Below are 22,622 nucleotides of genomic sequence, written 5' to 3' on the forward strand. Positions count from 1 at the left end.
AAAATAAATTATGTTTAATTATGGTTAAACATAATACTTTTTGGTTGTTTTGTGGGTGATCATAGTGTACGAAAGATTTACTAACAAGTAGGTACTCACCTTTGATTATATACACAATATAATCAAAAGTACTCACATTGATAACTCAAAAATCATCAGGCTTTTTCGATCCTAGACCTGTGATTTCAAGTTTCGACCTTAGCTAATTCGAATGTGGTGTGTTTTCACAATTGGAATAGTTATCGTTTAATAGTTCGCGAGGTCACCGGTATCGCGCTAGGTCGGTTGTTTAGAGGTGATCAAAATGACCTCACGCAGTTCAGAAGTAGGAGTGCACTCCTACTTCTGAACTGCTTTTATTCTGTGCTTTTGATAAAAAAGATTTATGATCTTTTTATTGATGAAAATATTTGCAGCAATTTTGATTTGATTGAATTTTTTTGATTTAATCCATGCGGACCGATGTCATAGTTAAGTGAAAAGACAAAAACACCGATATGGATTATTAGTAAGCGTGCTGTAAATATTTTCACTACCCTTGATTTTCGAGGATAGTCTTGGATTACCGGTTGATAAGCATAGTTCAAAGTTCATAGTTCAAAGACCACAACTTCTCCACTGAAGGGACTTAACGTTCATAACTTTTGTCTTCTTTAACGAGCAGTTCTTACTTACTACTTATTTGAATTTTGATGGCACCCAAAGAATCATTAGATGGACGCATGATTGGAAGTTTCCGTATATCTCAAAATAAAACAGGTCTCATGACCTGTGCTATATTGGTAATGCTCTAACTCGTCACACCAGTTTCAGGACAAGGATAAGGCAAAAACATAAGATGCGACAAGAGAACATTACTGATTAATAAGTAAGGCAACATCCGTTTTGAATGATTTACAGAAAACTCTGAGAGAAGTAATCACCTTGCACTTTTAATCCATGGGTCCATGGGTCCTGGGTCCATGCACACGTGCATGTACCTATCCGGTGCGCCAGAGGGTCGCAAATATTTAAATTAATAATAATTATTTCCTTCTACTTTAAAAATTTTTCTATGAGTTATTACCTGAAATAGATGTCTTTATTTATTTTTATTTTAATAGCTAATTTACCAAGCAAATACGGCAAACTCGCAACATGGCTTAGTCCAAAGGAAGAAACAGGTCAATACGGGACCAACCATGTGCCGCTTTTCTTACGATAGGTACTTTCCTTCACCTCATGAGCCGTTTATATTCAGACGGGCAGGGATGTGGGCAGTGCGATGATGTAAATGTCACTCGCGCTGCCACTCGTCTCGTCGTGCTGCTGCCGTTGCCCGACGTGGCGAATGTAGAGTGCTCGCGTTGTTACTGCCGCAGAAGTATTCAGGGCCATGGGCGTACCCAGGATTTCAGCTAGGAGGGGCAGGTCATACCTGTTTAATATGGTTACTAGCTGTTTGACAGAGCTTTGCTCGGTATTCGATAAAACACGAATAAAATGACATTTTATAAAAATTATTCCTAGCTAGATCGTTTTATCGCCCTCGAAACCCCCTATATACTAAATTTCATGAAAATCGTTGGAGCCGATTCCGAGATGCTGCCCCTACCTGTGTACGCCAATGTGAATGCCCTTAAGAGCCCATATGACCCTAACTTGACTACATACATTAACCTAGATCTCAAAATCTGTAAGGTCTAGAAAACTGATTTTTTGACACAAGTAACTTCAGTTCATAAAGATTAAATGCTCAAGACGAAAACACGATTACTCAAAAAATGCTCGATAGTTTCTTTTTTACAAAAAACCTTGTTTTAGACACATTTTTGCTTGGATCTTCGAAGTTTGCTGTCTTTTCTTTAAAATTTTTTTATATCTAAAAAGGTATTGATAAAACCTAAATTTGCTCAAAACACTTTTTTCATAATCATTATAGTTCGTCTTTTATTCAAGTAAAACTAACTCGGCGATGATTCCGCGCCGTCCTTTTTCACCTGGCATATGAAAGACGGGCGTGAGTGTGAAGAGAGAAGGACGATGTTTGATTTTTAGAGTCAGGTGAGCTCTGAAGGGCAAAATTGATGGCATCGTGAGGAGCAGCGGCAGTGGCTGAATTTAAAAGACGCTCTAAAAGCGCCAAACTTTCAGACCCTCTAGATTGTGATTCGCGCTGGTTAATGGACATTTAAAAATTGCAATTTATCCGCAATACAAGGCCATTATGTAATAAATCATGATTTAGTGCTTCAAGGTCCTCGATATCGCTGAATAGATAGTTACGGTTTTAGATTGCATATTATCTATTAGCTGTAGTCTGTCAAAACTCGTTTGGTATTATTAATTGAGATTAAGTAAATTATGTTTTTGCGATTAATTAGTACGAACAGTATAAGTGCATAGTAATTACGTTATTATTTTATTTAAGTACTTATTTTAATTCAAAAAATAGATTTTCCTCTGTACATTTTTTTTTCAAAACCCTGTTGTTTGAATAATACAAATAGGTAGAAACTATTCTCCGATAAATATCGTGAAATTCCAATTTAAATTGCTAATTCGTCAAAAAGTCCCTATATATTTTGTGAATCAAAAAACGTGATTGAAGACTTATTTAATACCTACATAATATTTTGCATTGACCGATGGTTCGCGACCTCAAATTGGTACTAGCTGTTTTACCGAGCTTTGATCGGTATTCAATAAAACACGAATAAAATTACATTTTCTAAAAATGATTCCTAGCTAGATCGATTTATCGCCCCCGAAACCCCCTATATACTAAATTTTATGAAAATCGTTGGAGCCGTCAGTCAAATTCTTCCATTCATTAATTTTTGCGCCATACTAATAATAATTTTATTATGGGCAGTTCTTATTTCAGCAATCGTTAGCTATATTACTTCAACAGTCCTACCTATAGAGTTACTAGCTGACCCGGCAAACGTTGTTTTGCCATATAAATAATTTTTGGTATGAAAAATAGATGTTGGCCGATTCTCAGACCTACTCAATATGCTCACAAAATTTCATGAGAATCGGTCAAGCCGTTTCGGAGGAGTATGGCAACGAAAACTGTGACACGAGAATTTTATATATTAGATAGACATTACACTAAGAATGAAATTTATCTACATCACTATTATGAGCCTGTCAAGAAAGTGAAGAAATTAAAAAGTGGCAACATCGTAGTGTCATCCCTTTTTTCTTAGATTGATTTGAAAGGGATGACACTACGATGTTGCCACTTTTTAATTTCTTCACTTTCTTGACAGACTATACATAAAGCAAAGTCGCTTTTTTCTCCTATCTTCTTTTGTTTCCTTTAATCTTTAAAACTACACAACGGATTTTGATGCGGTTACCTTTAATAGAGGAAGGTTTATAAGTATAATAATATTCATTAAATAGTGGAGAAATACTTATTTACTACTTATTTTTGGGGTTTCTAATGTGATGTCGTAAATAATTAAAAAAAAAATCCGCTTACATTGCAAAGCAGTCTGAACCCTACGAGATTTATCAAAATTATGTACTTACTAACTACTAAGGGTGGGTTGCACCAACTTACTTTAAAGTTTAACTATAACAAAATATCTAATGATCTGTCAAATCCCTAGTAAAAGTCAATAATGGACGCCATATTTGACGATAACCTTTACCTTAACTATAACAACGCCTCTGTGGGTGCAACCCACCCTAAGTATTGTACATTATGCATGGACGACAAAAAAGTCGGACGGAGTCTCATTATCGCAGACGGCACACTTTTTGTGTGATCGAGTCTGCGGCGCATATACAGTCTGCATGGCCCTAAACACAGCACTCTGTCTTCACAGTCGGCTAGGCTGACTGCATATACACGGTCCGCACGCACATATTCTTACGCTAGTAGTCTACGACGATTGTGTTTCCTGGTCATAGTGTTTTATAACAGCAGTAAGTCAGTATAGAAATAATAATCAATTGGTCTGAACAACGCGAGAATGGCAGTCCTATTACTAAGACACAAGGTCAAAGAATCCTTTAGTAATTACAACAACCGCCTACCTGGTACCGGTTTATTGACTTCATAATAATCTTATTATCTCACCTTAGATACCAGAAAGTACACCGATTTTTATCTTTTGTTTGAAATAACATTAATACCTACAGCTGCGTTTCTTGTTTTAAACAATCAGAAAATGTCGCGCTGGGTTGACATGAAAATACGATTTCGTAGTTTTAAAAATAAAACACACTTGACAGTTGACACTGGATTGAATCTATATTATAATATATAAAACTCAAAGTTCTGACTGACATAGTGATCTATTAACGCACAGCCCATTGCGCACAGCCCAAACCACTGGACCGATCGAGCTGAAATTTGGCATGCAGGTATCTTCATATGACGTAGGCATCCGCTAAGAAAGGATTTTCATCAATTCTACCTCCAAGGGGTTAAAATAGGAGATGAAAGTTTGTATATAATAATACTTCTTAGCGCGAGCGAAGCCGCGGGCAAAAGCTCGTAAGAAGCAAAATTGCATTAAAATAGTAAAATTCAGGTACCTACGGGCCCCAACACTGCGTATGCGTTGCGACTTGCGACGTCGCATCGCAACAAACTACATTGCTTTTCTATAGGTTGTTTTTGCGATGCGACGCCGCAACGCAGTGGCCCTACTGATTGAAGAGCTGCCAAACATAACCTAAAAATAATAATAAAATTGAGTTAAAATACAAAATATTTATTAAATAAACTGTCCAAAATTACTCGCAACCGTCCTGAAATTTGGGTGCAACCCGATGGCAACCGAAGGTCACATCTTCTGGGTTCTTACTATCAGGTTGCTGGCAATCATCAGGTAAGTCCACGCGGGGCAAGTGTGCCCGGCGCGCGGCGGCCGGGGATATCTCTGGTACGTCCTGTCTCATCGTCTTCACTTTGTCGTAGTCGTCGGGGTTCAAACGCATGTACTCTGGCACCTAAGCATTTTTTTTAAATGTAGATTAAAAAATAAAAAAATTATAACTTGGATGAGGTAGGTCCAACATTTGCCTATGAGTCAATTTCTCTGATACATATTACGTCAATTTCTCTGATAAGTACATAATATTACAACATGCAGTAGGTTAATAATTAAGCTACTAGATCAGGGGTCACCAAATGGCGGACCGCGGTCCGCATCCGGACCGCCGCCGCGCCGACCCACTGTCTGCGGACCAAGCATTATCGAAGATGATAACTTCGTTTAAAATAAATTTCGGTCTCGATGAACATCTCCAGTATTAAATTCCAATAGCTACACCAATTTCACTCGGACTAACATCTGAGAGATAATTAGCTACAAAAATCGACACTTTTTTCATTGATTTGTAAACTTTGCATAATATATTTTTTTAATGTGTGGACCGCGAAGATCATATTTTTATTTCTTAAAATGGACCCAGAGCGAAACATATTAATGACCCCTGTACTAGATGATAATGAACATGAATCATTAAAAGAAAAAAATACGGCCTAATATTATGAGGTCATTAGCAAGCGCTTGAATCACAGTCATTTCGAAATTTAATTCACGATATAATTACAGGTTAGACGTATATAAGGACGTCAAAAGCTTGGTTTTACAATGCTTGATTTCATAAGTGTAATATTGCCCATAACGAATTAGTGCCTAAATAGGTACCTACACGAATTTTTAAAACGCAAACTTTATTTTTATTGTGGCAAGAAAAACTAATGTCGGTGACCGGTGTCTTAAGCATCGAATTAAGTAAGTACTTCTTTCTTTTGGGCTGAAGCTTTACTATTGCAGAGAGGATTTTTAATTCCACACAGATGACGCCATCACCTCCGTTCGCAGGAACCGTACATTTTTCCGGGATAAAAAGTATCCCATGTCCTTTCCCGGGACTCAATACGGAATTTCAGCAAAATCGGTTCAGTTGTTTCGGCGTAAAGAGGTAACAGACAGACAGACACACTTTCGCATGTATTATATTAGCATCGTACCTGTTTGCAGTCCACGTTGTACGTCCCCAAGTACCCCGGCAGCGAGTTCTCCCTCCCTACGTCGTCGTCACCATATTCAGTTCTGTCCGCGGGTATTATGTCGTAAGCGCAGATGTCTTTAGCTCGCCTCTCCGCACGTTGCTCAGCCTCCTGAGAATATAACATACATGCTTACCAGTCTATATCAGTTTTATAAGCGCCACAAATACGTTTTGGTCTTGTTGATCAATTTTTTTACAAAATTATAGATTTAAAATTAGTGTCAAAAGTTCACGAGTTTCACGACGATTTTGCACTACTTTTCCGCTGGGTGTGAATTTCAAAGTGGTTTAACTTCACACGGGCCACTGACACAGTCCCGGCAGGCCGCAGGTTGAGTACCTATAGTTGGTCTAGTTGTACGCACAATTTCGTTTTGCCGGTTCTGGAGGCCTACCATGAAAACGTTTTGAGACTCAAACAATCGAACGAGAATGCCGCGTCCTGCTCTAACAACGTCGTTTTACGTTTGTTAGAACAGGACGCAGCATTCTCGTTCGATTGTTTGAGTCCCAAAACGGTTTGGTTGTACGGGCCTTAAATTCTTTCGGGATCCAGATCTTATAATATCGCAAGAGCGTACCAAATATCTTCAAAATCGATAGGTACAACTGTTTAAGCGTGAAAAGGGTTACCACTTACCTACATATTAAGGCGTCTAATGTACTCTATAGGATAACTTAAAAAATATCTACCTTCTGGTGGACTTATACGATGAGTGTCAATCCTGAAAAGCGTAAAACTTAAGGTGATGGCACATTTATATTTATCAGCACGCACGCGCCGAACGCACTATATTTTAGAATTATTTGTTGTATGAAATGATATGCGACCTCGCACATTCGTCCGCACCGTACGTGCCGCATTTCGCTGTAATATGCGGTGCGTTCGACGCGTACGGCGCGTAGGTGCGCACCGCATGAGTGATGAGGCAAATCGCACGTTTGTCAGGACTCAGGACCGGTGCTGACAAATGTGCGATCACCCTCACTTGGCGAAATCGTGGAAAACGAGTGAAACTCCCAGGGATTTTCCGCTTGAGGGCACACTATCAGAAGGAATTTCGATTTTTCAAGAGTGATTTGTCACATGTATTTCTGACTGATAAAGATTTTAAAAACCCACGTCGCGTAGCTCCTTAGTCCTTACGTAAGAATACATCAGAAAAAGAAATATGTAGCGATATTTCACAAAGAACTGTGTAACTGATACGCCCACACGCACTCCCTGTATCGGGAACATCCATGATTGATGGTCAGATGCAAACTACAGCTGATTCATAGACATAAATACTTTGCATGATCGATAGATCTACACTGTTGGTATTAGAATCCTATCCTAATCTATAACCTAATCACAATCCTTATTGTTAGGCACAGGATAATATATAAATTACAACATTTTATGTGAATTTCTATGGCTCAATTGTTTGTTTGGACTGTAGACCCAATTTCACCAATGTCTGTTAGTGTTAATAGCCTTTTTAAATATCATGTCTTCTCTTTCATTCATATTATGATAAGCGAAAGAGTTAACGTGATACTAATTCGAGCATTAGCTTTAACAGTCGTTGGCGAAATTTTGGTCTTAGTACAGTACACATTTTCTAGTCACCGGTCTCATGCACAGTTTAATCTGACAAGTTAAATATGTAGCAAGCTGAGTGCAGGAATTGCTTACATTTTGTGTCTCCCTGAACATTTCCGGGTCGTGTAAACTTTCCGCGAAACAACCACGCAATAAAGTTCTTAATGACACTTTTATTGGAGACAGATAAGCGAATTTGAAAAGAACGAAGGTATAGTGCTACACATTTATGTGGTCATTTCGAAGCTATATAGGTATACAGAACCCAGAAGGACTATAATTGAGTCTATTGATGTAATAATATTTGTTCCTCTATTTGACTAAAGTTTAAGGGCCTGTTTCACCACTTCCTGATAAGGCTATCCACCAATAAACTTGACAGATCAAGTATGGAGAATCTGTCAAAAAAGTTGTGAATAGCCTATTAATAGGCACTTTATCAGAAAGTGGTGAAACAGGCCCTTAGTATTCTTTTCCATTTCTAAAAATGTTTAGTGGGTGTAATTTTTAATGGAATAAACACAACTATTATTTACGCAAAAACAACATATTTTGACTTCCTCAAAATTACTTTTATACAAGGACATGACATCATAAGATGACTTATCGTCAAACAGTCAGGAAATTGCAGCTAAGAGGTCAAAGTACAAATATCTATATATATAAAACTCAAAGGTGACTGACTGACTGATTGACATAGTGATCTATCAACGCACAGCCCAAACCACTGGACGGATCGGGCTGAAATTTGGCATGCAGGTAGATGTTATGACGAAGGCATCCGCTAAGAAATGATTTTGATAAATTCCAACCCCAAGGGGTTCAAATAGGGGATGAAAGTTTGTATATAATAATACTTCTTAAGTCTTAACGCGAGCGAAGCCGCGGGCAAAAGCTCGTTATTCTACAAACGTCAAACGAGTTGTGTGAATATTCTGCAAATATTCAGTTGAAAATCACTAGAATTTTCATGTCAACCTGTCCGAAAATTTAAACGAAATAAATATTGGGAATTTTCGGAAAAATAAAAATACAAAACTAAAAAGTCAATCCATCGCTTGACGATACAATGAAGCCAATTTATGGACGTGATATTTCAATATTTGACATTGTGTCAGGCAATTTAGTTTGTTAGATATTTTTTTTATTCCGACAACGTTTAAATGAAATATAGTTAGGCTTAAACAATGTTTTTAAATTGGGGTAGGTCGAAGGGCATTGGAATCCTCCACGACTGTATGTTTTTGTCTGTTTTTGTTGTACACTATGATTGTAGTAAGTAGTACTCCATTAGGGTTACAGGATAAAAATGTGAATGTACCTCAGCTAAGCTTCATTTTCATTTGGCCATACCGTACCCTCCCATTTTGGCAAAACATACTATTTTATACGATTTCAAACAGAGGAGGTTCAATATTCAGCTTTAAATATCTCTTTTTGTACCATGAAATATAGGATTAAGCCATCATTCCCCAAGCGGCACCCGGCTGTTGCATGACAATTGAAAATCTATTTCGCGATTACCACGATCGAGGTATTAATCAACTTACCGGGTCCTTATATCTATCGCAAAAGTCCTTGGCCTCATCGTATCGTGGTCGCGCGTCGAGCGACGCAGCGTCGTCGTGGTCGCGAGGCGCGGGCGCGGTGAAGCACACCACTTTTTGGTGCTCGTCGGTCGCCGTGCCCGATTTGAGTATGCCCTTAAGTGGGATGACTTCGTCGTTGCCGAGTTTTCTGAAAGAAAAAAAAATACATTTTCTTGGAACACTAGAATAGTACAATAAATTGGGCTGGAGATCTGGAATATAACCCATAATATTATGGGTTATTTAGTTATTTTTCTGTCAAATTTATGCTTAAAAAGCTTATCAATTTTAATGAAACTTGGGATGGAGAACATCATTTATTATCCTATGTTTTAAAAAATTTTATCCCGGAAAAATTAACGATTGTAATTTGTAGTATGTAGCGCTATAAATTAGAATTGAGTTTTGGCGCAAGGAAATTGGCAACTCTAGTAAAATGTTTTGGTATGAATCCCGGGAAAGGACATTAGGATAGATGCCGGAATATGCACGGCTACGATCGAATTTCGGCACAAGAAAACTGGCAACCCTTCAAAATATAAATCTTCAAATTGAATTCAAAATCACTCCAAAAAAGAACATAACTCACCCCGCCCTCGCCACCCTTAGCGCATCGTCGTACGTGATCTGGTCGGTAGTCGTGGGCGGCGTGGGCGTACGAGGCGGCGCCGCCTCGCCCTCGACCACGTTGAGTTCGGTGAGGCAGCGCTGCACCGAGTCCGGATCCGCCACCGCCGATTGGCCGATCTTGGCCAGCTGCGCGCGCGTCTCCCGAGCGATCTCATCACGGGTCGCTTCCTATGGACGGATTATATTTTAAGTATGTATACTCAATACAGGCTTAATAAAATAAAAAAATGTCTTTATTTCAGGTATCAAAGACCCATAACATGTAAAAATTTCATTAATTTAGCATCACATAAAAATTCAAAAATCCACAATTAAAATTACCATTAATGTGCCTTAGAAAGTCTCTTTCTTAAAATATAAAGTTATAGAATTTGGGTGCTATCCCAGGCTGTAGGGTGTACCAATGAGATATTTTTAGATCTCAAGTACATGTAACATGACGCTGGTGATGAGAAGGAATCGTTCATAAAAGGAAGCATCGTCCGAAAACACGCACACGGTCTCTCCATCAATCCCGGCACACAGTCCCTGATGTATTTACCTGTTCATTCCTCTGGACTAGGCCGAATTTGTTGTGAGAATGCCGCGAGCTTTGCCAACCATACGAGAAAAATTTAATCCTAATTTTATTCTTATTAGCGTGTTGCTAATCAATAAATTCATAATTAATGTAAATAAATAGAAGCTTCCGCAACAAAAATATATAAATATTTTAAAACATTTTTTCATCTTCCGCTGACTAAATGTTTTGGTAATAAAGTATTTTTGAACAAAAAATACATTACAAACGCAATTCACGTACAGCTTCCTACGATTTAAAGTTACAGCTGAAAAAATACGGAGTCATCATGTTTATTGAACCCAAGAGCGATGTTACAAGTCCCAGGGTTGGACTTCGACAAATTACGAACGAACAATGACAAACATATTTTATTCTTTTTACAATAATCAAAGTATTGCAGTTGCATATTTATGTAAGTTCCTATGAAAAGTCTGAGGTCAATTCATCATCATTATAGCCTGGCGCAGTCGCCGTCTACAGCTGAACATAGGCTTATTGTTATTACTATAATAATTGTTAATTTCTTTTCATAAAACCTTACATACGACAACTTACTTACTGGCATCGTGTTTCGAAATAAAAAAAAGAATATAAAACCATACAGCATACATAGATCTAATCAAAGTATGAGCTTGGGGCAGCAAAGAGAACTGTTTTTGAATTATTTCCCTGTCCCCATGGGAATTGGTAACAAGAAATGGCGAGCCAGTCCAGCTCAGTTATCAATTTAAGATACAGAAACTTTCATTCTATTTATAACAGGTTCAGTTTCCTTACTGTATTAAGGTTCATTCTTTAGGACATTTGCCTTTAATATTTTAGATACCTGAATATTTCCTTATTTGCCCGAGTCTTACTAATACAAGTTTATTTAGTTAGTAGTTTAAGGCCGGTATAAATAGTCAGTACCAAGATGCATCTCGGTCTCAAGACACGGTTCAGGCTCTGTCATTGTTTGGACCAATCACAGAGCCGAACCGCGTCTTGAGACCGGGTCGCATCTTAAGTATTGACTATTTATACGGGCCTTAGTCTTACTAACTGTACAAGTTTTGTATTGCCGGTACGATTTCGCAGCACCTTTGTTGCGCCAGTTTGCTATTCCAAAGTTGCAGGATCCTCTCAGCTTGCTCTATTTTTAAATCTTTGCCCAACGCATTTAAAAACAAAAGGAATCTCTCACCTCCAGCTCCTCCCTCAGGTTGTTCTGTGGCATGTGGTAGTTGCGCACGTTGGCGCACATGTAACGATACACGAACAGGTCGCAGTTCGCAACCCGTGTATAGGTGCTCAGGGAGATCACGGCAAAACAAGACATACCTCCAGCTCCTCTCTCAGGTTTCCCTGTCTGACGTGGTAGTTGCGCACGTTGTCGATCACATCGCGCGGGAACTTGTGCGGATTGGCGCTCATGTAGCGGTACACGAACAGGTCGCACCCCGTGATCCTAAAACGGTGCTTGAACACCGGTATTACCGCACCTGGAACAGCGGTAAATCAGTACCATGTTTCTGCGTTTTAATGCAACATTAATTTTCGCCTGCTACGTTGCTGTCGTATACAAAACTAACCATCGGATCACAAGGCACAGAAAAAAGCAGGCCCTACCAAAATAGGCTACAGAAGGTAACTGTGTCTGTCAACCTCTTACTACAGAGAGTGTTAAGAAACTCTACTACAACTCCCAATGGTTTGAATGCGAACACCATTTTCAATTTTTAACCGACTTCCAAAAAAACGAGGAGGTTATATGTTCGGCTGTGGCTTTTATTTATAGTAAACAGCGTGGATTAAACAAGGAAAGTCTGCATTATTGTTGCATTAAAACCAAACTATTAAATTAAGCTAACATAAAAATGAAAATAACAATACCACTAACAGAGTATCTTCACCATCTCGCTTACCGATATAGAACCTATCCGGCGTATAATACGTCGGGAAGTTGGGGTCCGACTCCGGAGTCTGCAGCCTCATGGACTGGAGGAACGTTCCCTCCCGTATGCCGGAGTTCCGGCGCGGTATCTCCCCTATCTTCACGGTACCGTCAGCCAGACTGTACTTGAGTACGAACTGCCTGTCCTTGTCTTCAGGATGGATCCAGTCGAGCTCGCAGAGGTAGCGTAGGTACTGAAAGTATTCGTATGTTTAATGACAAAGGACTTTTAGAATTTGATGGTCTTGAAAAACGTCCAGCTCGCAGAGGCACGTATGTACTGAAAGTGTATGTTAAGAAGGAAGATTAAGGGCCTGTTTCACCACTTATAATAAAGTGACGAATAGGCTATTCACAACTTTTTTGACAGATTCTTCATACTTCACCTGTCAAGTTAAATATCACCGGATAAGTGCCGAAACCTGGATAGCCTATTCGGCACTTATCAGGAAGTGGTGAAATAGGCCCTTAGAATTTGGCTCGAAAAGCAGTAGGTCGCACCTTCTTAATCAACATTGGTTAGTATGATATCTAATGTTCTAAAAACAACAGTATCAAATCATCTTCGTTCTTAATAAAGAACGAAGATGATTTGATGAACAGAAAAAATACAGCTTTAAAGTAGCAAAACATGATAAAATTTTATTCTAGAACTGCAGAATGCTAGGTAGTTAGTTACATTTAGAAATCTGCATAGTGCATATTATGTAATATTCATCATGAATAGGTAATATTTCTTTCCAGTCTTTATAAAACATTATTACTAATTGCTTAGTTAATTGAGTCGAGCAGAGAAAATACAAGGGAATAAATAACGAAATCACCCTCGCCGTAAATAGAAGCAATTGCAGGGAAACTTGTAACACAATATTCTGAATCTTTACAGAAAATATGAAACATAAAATGAATGTTCTGAACTTTGTAATGAAGTCGTGTTTAAGCTCGCAACAACATCAGAATAATTTCCTACTCATTCAGTAGTTTAAACTTTAATTGTGTTCCAACTTCCAAGTAAACTATAAGTTTTGCTACTGCGGATTTAAAGGCGAAGATGAGTTTAATTTTGAAATTAGGTATTATTCAAATACTTATTACCGCGGTTTGGTATTATAGACGTGTTTCATACATTATACAGTGTGTAACGAAAATAAGTGATAATACTTTAGGGTGTGTACGTGTTCCTTGTAGTGATTTCGCTGTGAAAGTAGCAGCTCTGAAAGACGAAAAAATTTTTTCACTTTTGTATGGACAAGAGCCCAAGCGTCACGAGTTTCCCCATACAAAAGTGAAAAAAAATTTTGGTCTTTCAGCGCTGCTACTTTCACAGTGAACTCTCTACAAGGAACACATACACACCCTAAAGTATTATCACTTTTGTTACACCCTGTATATTTTTTAAATATACAATCTAGTCAAATTATTATTGTCCTAACTTAGGAGCTGCTTGGGGAATTGGGGGCATTAAAACACTTTTTCGACGAAAGCAATTTATTCGATAACTGTAGCATCAGAGAAACTATTTCAAAGACTGACGAATGGTGGAAGAGTTATTATGATTAGGTCGAGTCATTTCAAACCCAGTTAACAAAATATTATAATTACTTAACATTAACTTGAGTCACATTATACGTCCAAATAACGGAGGTCTGCTGATTACAGAATGTTATATTCCTGATGAATCTCTATATAATGGGAACTCTACATAAAACAGAATTTTAGAACGGGCGGAATTTTTGCGCTCCGAATGCTCAGGTACGTTCAGCAACGATTTCAATTTACAGCACATTTCACGAAAAGCTGTGAACCTGCCGCATTCTATCACAGCGTTGAAACATTACCCACAATCCACGTGCATGGAAAATGGACGGGAATCATCATCGTTACGACCTTCTCTGCAAGATACTTGCACTACATCAAAGGAGTCAGGAAGTATGGTGTACAAAACATTTACCTAGTTTATAAAAATCAAAAGCATACAATATCGAATCTTGTAGGTATAGTAACAAAGTAAGTAAGTAGAAATGTATCTGTGTAGATTCTAGAGTTCTTAGCTAAAATCAAGCATAAAATTCCCGTGTCGCGGGGTTGCATGTTGGTTTCCAAACACCTACAAAACAGCTGGACCGATTTTGATCATTGACGAAATTAATTTGTGTGCCTGTTGTTATTGCTCATTTTATGTTATGGTGAGAAAATCGTACATTTTCAGAGATAAAACTATCCTATGTTTTTTAATACTCTACATCAAAATCTATCTATATATTAGGTTGGGGAAAAAGTTTCTTCGCATTTTATATAAAAATTCAAAAGGTTTTTTTATAAAGTTTATTTACAACTATGTAGACGTTCCGCGCGGCTTCGTCCGCGTAAATTCGATTCCACCAAAAACGTAAATGTAAAAATGGAGAGCCAAGTTCCATACAAACATTATTCTTGTCAATGGACTTCGCCGTAAAAAGGATGGAGATATAAATTAGTGCCAAGTTATATACCCCGGTAGGGTTAGATTTTTTTTTGAAATTAATTATAGTCAGATTTTTTTTTACACCAGTGTTTAGAAGAGGTCACAAATAGCTTAAATTCGAAAACTCGACCAGCCACTGCGTGTGCGTTAGCCGCCATATTGGTTTGAAGGTCCAATCTTTTTTTAGCTATATCTCCTTTATTTTTTATTTTTTCAAGAAAATTATAAGGATCAAATTTGTCGAAATTTTGATTTTCTACAACTTTAGTCCTTATAATTTTTATTGTCAAATCAATATTTAAGGAAATAACTGCAAAAAACAAGTCAAAGTATAATTTCGACCTGTTCGATCTATATCGCGATTCTTGTCAAATACAGAGAAAAAACCAGAAATAAACTTGTAGCTCTTTACATTAACCACAATTAAAAATTCGCTGTCTGTCCGTTTGTCTGTCTCCAAGCTTCAAGAACGGTGATAGGTAGAGACTTGAAATTTTTAGTTATTATGTATTTTGTTTCTCTCTATAACAACAAATACTAAAAAACATATTATATTTAATATTTGATGGGGCTCCCATATAACAAACAGGATTTTAGTCGCCTTTATTGCTTTTTATCAAAAATAGCAGCACTAAGACAATTAAAATATGCATAAAATATTTAATTGTATTTGTACTTTAATAATTAATAATAAAATTAAAATAAAATAAATATTTAGGGGGGGCTCCCATACAAAAAGCACAAATTTTTGTCTATCTTTGCCTTATAATGGTACGGAACCCTCATGAGCGAGTTCGACTCGCACTTGGCCATTTTTTAATAATTATTCAGGTGTAGGTTGTGCCGTAATTGTTAAAAGGTGTAATTCATGATCAGAAATATTCAGTTTTATCCAATCGCTTGGGTCCCGGTACATTTACCATAGGTGTAGGCATGGGCGTACGGAGGGGGAGGCAGGGGGGGGGGCAGCTGCCCCCCCCTGGATCATGTTGACGTTCCTACTAAGTATATTATCTAGTACTTTTATCTATAAAAATTAAAAATTAAGAACGAATTTTTGCCATTTGTTTGCAATACAATATTTTTACAACTAAAAATTATAATTTTTTTATTCTTTATAAGCACCTAGCTTATGAAAAATCTGATTTGCCCCCCCCCTGGCCCAGAATCTGGGTGATTTGCCCCCCCCCCCCCCCTGGCACCAGAACCTGGGTAATTTGCCCTCCCCCCCTGGCCCAGAACCTGGGTACGCCCATGGGTGTAGGAGCTAAAATATTGATTTTTAAAAAAATTCATGAGGATCAAATTTGTAGGAAATTTAACAATTATTTTCGCTAAATTCGATAATAATTGACATACAAGCGAAATTATACTTTGACTTGTTTTTTGCATTTATCTCCGTAAATATTGATTTTACAATGAAAATTGTAAGAACTCAAAATGTAGAAAATTAAGTTCTAACAACAAATTTAGTTCTTATCATTTCCGTAAAAAAATATAAAATAAAGGAGATATAGCTAAAAAAATATTGGACCTGCAAACCAATATGGCGGCTAACGCACACGTCGTGGCTGGTCGAGTTTAAGCTATTTGTGACCTCCTTTAAACACTGGTGCAAAAAAAAAACTGACTATAATTAATTTCAGATTCCAATACAAGGCTGAACTAACCCTACTGGGCTAATATGGAAAATTGAAATTTTGTATACATATAATATAGGAACAAAGTAACATTATGAACAAATAATACAGTAGGTATATTTCTTTGCTTTATTAATAATGTGAGATCTTAGAGTAGATTAGATCTAACTTAGCCAGTTTTCATTACATCAGTCATTACATAAAGTTATTGAACATTTTAATTCTGATGAAATATATAATTACTATTTTTGTCTTGATTCTAGAATCTAGATACAGTAGAATAGTATCTTATTGTAATAATTATATACGGACTGAAGATATAATACTAATTATGCATTGACCAAAATCAAAGCTCTAAAATTAAATATTATTCTTGCGATTTATTTCTAAACGTCAAAACATTTTGCAATATAATATTATCATATTTGCAAAATATCCGCTTAGATAGAAATCTATAAAATAATACAAAACAATACGAAATAATTAATTTCACTAAAACAAAATGTACTACGAAACCGACAAAAATATACATTAAAATAAATTAAACGCTAAACTTAACATCGTATTGAGCCATAAAATCAAATAAGTAATAAAAAATTTGTAGTCAATACAAATCACTAGCCATAGCCCGCGGTGCCAATCTTTGAAATTAGAATTTGAATACTTAGGCATGTAATTTTATTAACAAAATTAGTAAGTACTTGATTTGATCTTGCTCTACATAGTACTTTTTGCTTTATAATATCGATACTTGGATAGGTACTAATATTATCTGTGTCTGTCTGTCTGTAACCTCTTCGCGTCTAAGCCGCTGAACCGATTTTTCTGAAATTTGGCACGAAGACCCATTGAATCCCGGGAAAGGATCATATAGTATATTTTTTCTCCACCACCCACGTACCGACTGCACTACTTGTGATCTTAGAGCGCTTACAGACGAACGACACTTGTCGACGGCAGTCGATGGCCGCCGTCGACTGCCGTCGAAGAGTAAAAAAAATCAATGAACAAAAACCAGCGACTGCCGTTGACATGTGCCGTTCATCTGTAAGAAGGCTTAGAAATGATTATCACTAAGTTCCTACAATTTCACTAACCTTGTTAGCATTAAGGTTGTATTTAATGATGTCCTTCTGCGGTGGTTTAGGTATGAGCCCGAAGCAAGACTGCAGCGTGTCTTCAGGAGTGCCGATACCGATGTGAGGTGGTAGACTCTAAAATAAATGTTTTCATGTAATTTTTAGAGTCCCGTACCCAAAGGGTGAAAACGGGACCCTATTCATGAGACTTCGATGTCTGTCTGTCCGTCTGTCTGTCTCCAGGCTGTATCTCAAGAAACGCTATAGCTAGAGTTCTGAAATTTTAACAGATTGTGTATTATACATTATGTTGCCGCTATAACAACAGATACTAAAAACAAAATAAAATTAATATTTAAAGGGGGCTCCTATATAACAAAGGTGATTTTTTTGGTCTTTTTTGCTCGATATCAATAATGGCAACAAGTAGGCACTTGATATTTTCACGAAGGCCTTAATTATATGTGTACTTCAATATTGATGAATAATATGAAAATAAAATAAAAAATTAAGGAGGCTCCCATACAAAAAAAACAATTTTTGGTCTATGTTTGCTCTATTATAGTACGGTCCCTTCGTGCGCGAGTCCGACTCGCACTTGGCCGATTTTTTTATTTAAGTATATCAAATTACACATAATAAAATCTTTAGCAACAGTGACTTATTCAAAATATTAATAAGTAACTCGTGAGTCGTAAGGACGACTTGTCATTTCAAAAGGGGGAGGGATAGAGAATACAAAAAGTAAAAAGTTTAGGACTTTTGGAGTACAAAGTTTACAAACCTTCGGTATTTCTCTCTTTGTTTCTGTTTTAACTTCGATGCGCTCAGGCTGTTCAATATTTAACATAGTCCTGGAAAATTCACAAATAATAATCAAATTCGTTCGTTGCTCTTCTTATGCTGCGAGTGTCCATGGGCGACGGAAGTTGCTTTCCATCAGGTGACCCGTTTGCTCGTTTGCCCCCTTATTTCATTAAAAAAATATAATTTTGTCTACTATTCATAAAGTGTAAATTAGTGTTTTATTATAATCCTTCAAGTCCAACTTTCTTCAGCCAGTCATCACTCATCAAGTCATCAGTAATTCTAAAGAAATCTTTTAAGAAACCTGCAGCATTATTTTAAATTAAAACCTCCACGAATATTCGCTATCTTATATGAATAGGCGGAATCTCAAGATAAGCGTTGTAATCGGGGTGGATGCATATTGTATGACATGACGCCCGCCAGCCGCCCAGCCTCGAGGGGGGACAATGAGGCTTTGTTAGCAAACTGATACTGTGCTTAGTTTTGTTGTAGTTGACGTTATTGTATGTAGATTGTAGATGCTATCGTATTTACCATTTGGTTTATCACGCGGTAATTGTACATTTTGCCACAATAAAAACTATCTTTAATATTTTTGAGCACAATAAAGCATATTATTCATTCATTCATCCTATGTCTAAATAGTAGGAAGCACTTTGATCAGTATGGCCTGAAAGAATTTTGATATTTCTTTGCAATGATGAATATTTTAATGTTTTTTTTATGAAATAAGGGGGCAAACGAGCAAACGGGTCACCTGATGGAAAGCAACTTCCGTCGCCCATGGACACTCGCAGCATCAGAAGAGCTGCAAGTGCGTTGCCGGCCTTTAAAGAGGGAATATGGTAATAGGGTAGGGAAGGGAAGGGAAGGGAATAGGGGAGGGTAGGGAAAGGAATAGGGTAGGGGATTGGGCCTCCGGTAAACTCACTCACTCGGCGAAACACAGCGCAAGCGCTGTTTCACGCCGGCTTTCTGTGAGAATGTGGTATTTCTCCGGTTGAGCCGGCCCATTCGTGCCGAAGCATGGCTCTCCCACGTAAAAACATTTTTGCCTCAAATGTTCACCGTCATTTCAATTGGCTGAAATATTACTAAGCCCGCTCTGGTTCAGAAGTCTTCAAATAGACTACGTATAATTATCTGCCCCACAGCGCTGAAAATTTAAAAAGAAAAACGTCAAACTTTTTGGCGCCAATACTAACTCACTTGTAATACTTCCTGGTGAACTGGTCGCAGTCGAAGATCAGGAACCTGCGGCCGAGGATGTACAGCGTCTGGCCGACTATCAGGTCCCTGGGCGAGTAGTACTCCGTCACCTCCGCGTCGCTCGTCTCCAGGAGGATGGAGGGGAAGTCAACTAAAAGACCACATAACTGTCAACTGATTACAGACTCTATCATTAGCAAAATAGAGTCTATTTTCATCAAAACGTTAATGATAACCTCCGCGGTACTATTTTGTTTGTCGTTTTTGGAAAAGTAAACTCTACTATTTTAATGGAACCAGAGTATTTAGTCACTATGTATAGAGTATGTACAGCGTCTGGACTCTGGCCGACTATCAAGTCCCTTGGGATTCGGCGTAAAGTACTCCTGCTGTTGGACAGTGGACACCCAAAGGAATGTCAGCACTCAGCATGGGTGAGTTGCGTTCGGTCATTCTGAGTAATTAACGTAAGCAAAATATACTCTATTTTACTTACGGGCATTAATGAAAAACACAATTACAAAATATTTCTTCTTTTGTGACCTATAAGGTATCAGAGTAAAAAATGTACAGAATATACAAAACAATATAAATATGATATTATGTATAGTGATAATGTATGTTACCGTACCGTTCTTTAATGTACACTGTATCTTACTCTTGAATAAATTAAAATCATTAATTAATACAAATATAATATAACGAAAGAAACTAATAATTTATATAGTAGACAAAAAAAAATCATTATTATAAATAATATGTAAATGTACCACTTGAATTGATGTAAGCGCAAACAGCAAAAAAGCAAAGGCAAGTAAATAATGTATAATTATTACTAAAATAAATTTACATTATATAGTATTGGTTAATAGTTACGTACATTTTTAAATTGCTTTAAATATTGCCTTTGAGCGGCTTGAAAATGTTTATTTATCGACCATAAATAATACGATGATGAAATCTAAATAGCTGTATACATCGATCTTAAACTTTATTATCAAATTGAAGCAGTCTTGGATTTACCAGACAGTTTATCAATAAGCCAAAGCGAAATTGTATGATATGCACGATCACGAAACGTGTAGTTGGACGACATTGCAGTAACTTCCAATAACAGTTATGCCATGTCTCCTAGACGCGATTGTTATATGCATGATGTACTGACAATGCCCTGACATTGGACTGTAAGCCAGTACAACAACCGCAGTTGTGAAGTCTAGAGATATATGGGCAAGGGCGTCGCCAACGGGGGGCAAAGAGGGGCAGCTGCCCCCCCTAGAGATTCTAAAAAAGTCAAATATAATGCAAACAACGACCACTATAAATTAAAATCTGATAATAAAAAAAAATACAATGTTATTATAACTTATTTACAAGTTTTTTATTGCATAGTCAAGAGCTCATGCTTGTAGCTTTACACATTGCACTCTGTACTATCACAGAATATATATTTATATAGTACTAACTTACTAAGATACTGTTTTTACAATCGCTGTAGATGTAAGGCTCGTAGTACAAGTGAAAACCTTCATGTGCAGTGTGCTGTCGACTTTACCTACAATTAACTTCCCCCCCCCCCCCCCCCTGCGCCATGTATATGGGTACAAGTCGGTGTTTGTAACTGAATGTTATATTATGTCACAGTGCTAAATGCTAATACAAGATGTTAGTTTAAATGTCGCAGCCGGTTTAAGCATTTCTTAGAAAATTTTCCTATTTTGTTACCTTCAGTAGATTACGTAAATTTAATGTTGGATTGTATTATTAGAAGTTTTATTTGCTGAAATAGGATAATAAAACAAAATATGATTTATTTTAATTAAATTCATTAAATTCAGTATATTTTCAGCTCCATGACGGTAGCGAAACGGCGAAACCATACATATTTACTGGTATGTAGAATTTGTTTAAGTTAGGGTCAGTAGAGTTAGGCCGTGTATTTTCAGAACCTTGGCTCTACATGAGGTCTATATATATATATATGAGATCTTTTTTAACAGGGCAAACCTTATGTGGTTGTCTCGGCAACATTTTACAAGAAATATTTTTGGTGAGATTTGTTTGTATCGGATAGAGTCCTAAACTACTGAACTGATTTTGAAAACATTTGGCACAGATATGAGAGAAACATAATAATATGCTATATTTGTTATCAAAATATACGATTACATTGTCGCAAAGTAAATAGTCAATAGGATTAGGAACTTCTTTACCACAATGCATTTTCAAGACTTAATATAAACTTTGCGTGAAGTATACAGTGAATATAATCCCTTGATTCAATCTAAGAAGCTGGAAGCTTCTCCACAGTTTGAGAATGTAGTTTGTATATTCTATAAAGTAAGCTAAGATAAGCCAGAAACAAGCTGCTGTACAATTTAGAAGCCGTTTGCACTCTATGAAATTGATAATAACTTATTTTGCAACTAACCTGGTCTTTCCTTCCACTTCTTGGGCACTTTTCTTTTTGTAAGAAGCATCGGGAATGGATCCTTGCCTCCTCGACCATCATGCAACTGCTGAAAAAATAAAAATATATATTTTTTTAATTTGACTCCTCAAATTAAAAAAAAATTGTGTGTACGTGTCTTTTACCTCCGTAAAAGACACGTAAAAGATGTGTAATTGTTTTTTGATTTAATATTGGGACCTACAGGCAATACGAAAAAGTAAATTAAAAACTTATTTTCAATCAAAGTGGCAAAAACTATTTCCTTATTTTGCAAGAACAAATATTAAATCAATTTCTTACATGAAAAAATATGTAATTTTTTATGTTAGATACCTAATATATTTTAATAGCTGCATTACACAAATTAGCATTTTTAATCCTTGGTTAATGCGGAAAGGTTTTCAAAAGTAATATTTGTAAGAATTGTTCCAAATATTTTTTTTAAAGTGCAAATATAAGATTTTACAAAATGATGGTGTAGGTCGCACTCGCAACTCAAACGACTTTGCCTTTGATTGTGACAGGACACAGGACAGGACAGGACGTTGGATCATTTTCGATTCAACGCTTTGATGTCATAGGACTCACAGGTAAGATCGATCGAAATTTTAATCTTGGAAATACACATGGGCGTACCCAGGTAGG

The 22,622-nt window shown here is 37.0% G+C and overlaps 1 protein-coding gene across 3 annotated transcripts in view; it reads right to left on the bottom strand.

Moving 5' to 3' along the window:
• Positions 1–4,697: 4,697 nt before the first annotated feature.
• The window catches only part of LOC121729210 (EF-hand domain-containing protein 1-like), a 45,976-nt gene continuing 28,051 nt past the window's right edge, over positions 4,698–22,622 (bottom strand). For all 3 annotated transcript variants that reach the window (XM_042117639.1, XM_042117638.1, XM_042117640.1), the window contains exons 7-16: positions 21,957–22,044; positions 19,526–19,676; positions 18,291–18,360; positions 17,525–17,641; positions 12,295–12,517; positions 11,711–11,871; positions 9,788–9,996; positions 9,160–9,346; positions 5,984–6,133; positions 4,698–4,953 (exon numbers count right to left, since the gene is read on the bottom strand). In XM_042117639.1, coding sequence (XP_041973573.1) covers positions 4,738–4,953; positions 5,984–6,133; positions 9,160–9,346; positions 9,788–9,996; positions 11,711–11,871; positions 12,295–12,517; positions 17,525–17,641; positions 18,291–18,360; positions 19,526–19,676; positions 21,957–22,044 — 1,572 coding nt within the window. In that variant the 3' untranslated portion in view covers positions 4,698–4,737. The remainder of the gene's footprint in view (positions 4,954–5,983; positions 6,134–9,159; positions 9,347–9,787; positions 9,997–11,710; positions 11,872–12,294; positions 12,518–17,524; positions 17,642–18,290; positions 18,361–19,525; positions 19,677–21,956; positions 22,045–22,622) is intronic.

The sequence above is a fragment of the Aricia agestis genome, chromosome 8 (assembly GCF_905147365.1).
Source record: "Aricia agestis chromosome 8, ilAriAges1.1, whole genome shotgun sequence".
In the NCBI taxonomy this organism is placed as follows: Eukaryota; Metazoa; Arthropoda; class Insecta; order Lepidoptera; family Lycaenidae; genus Aricia; species Aricia agestis.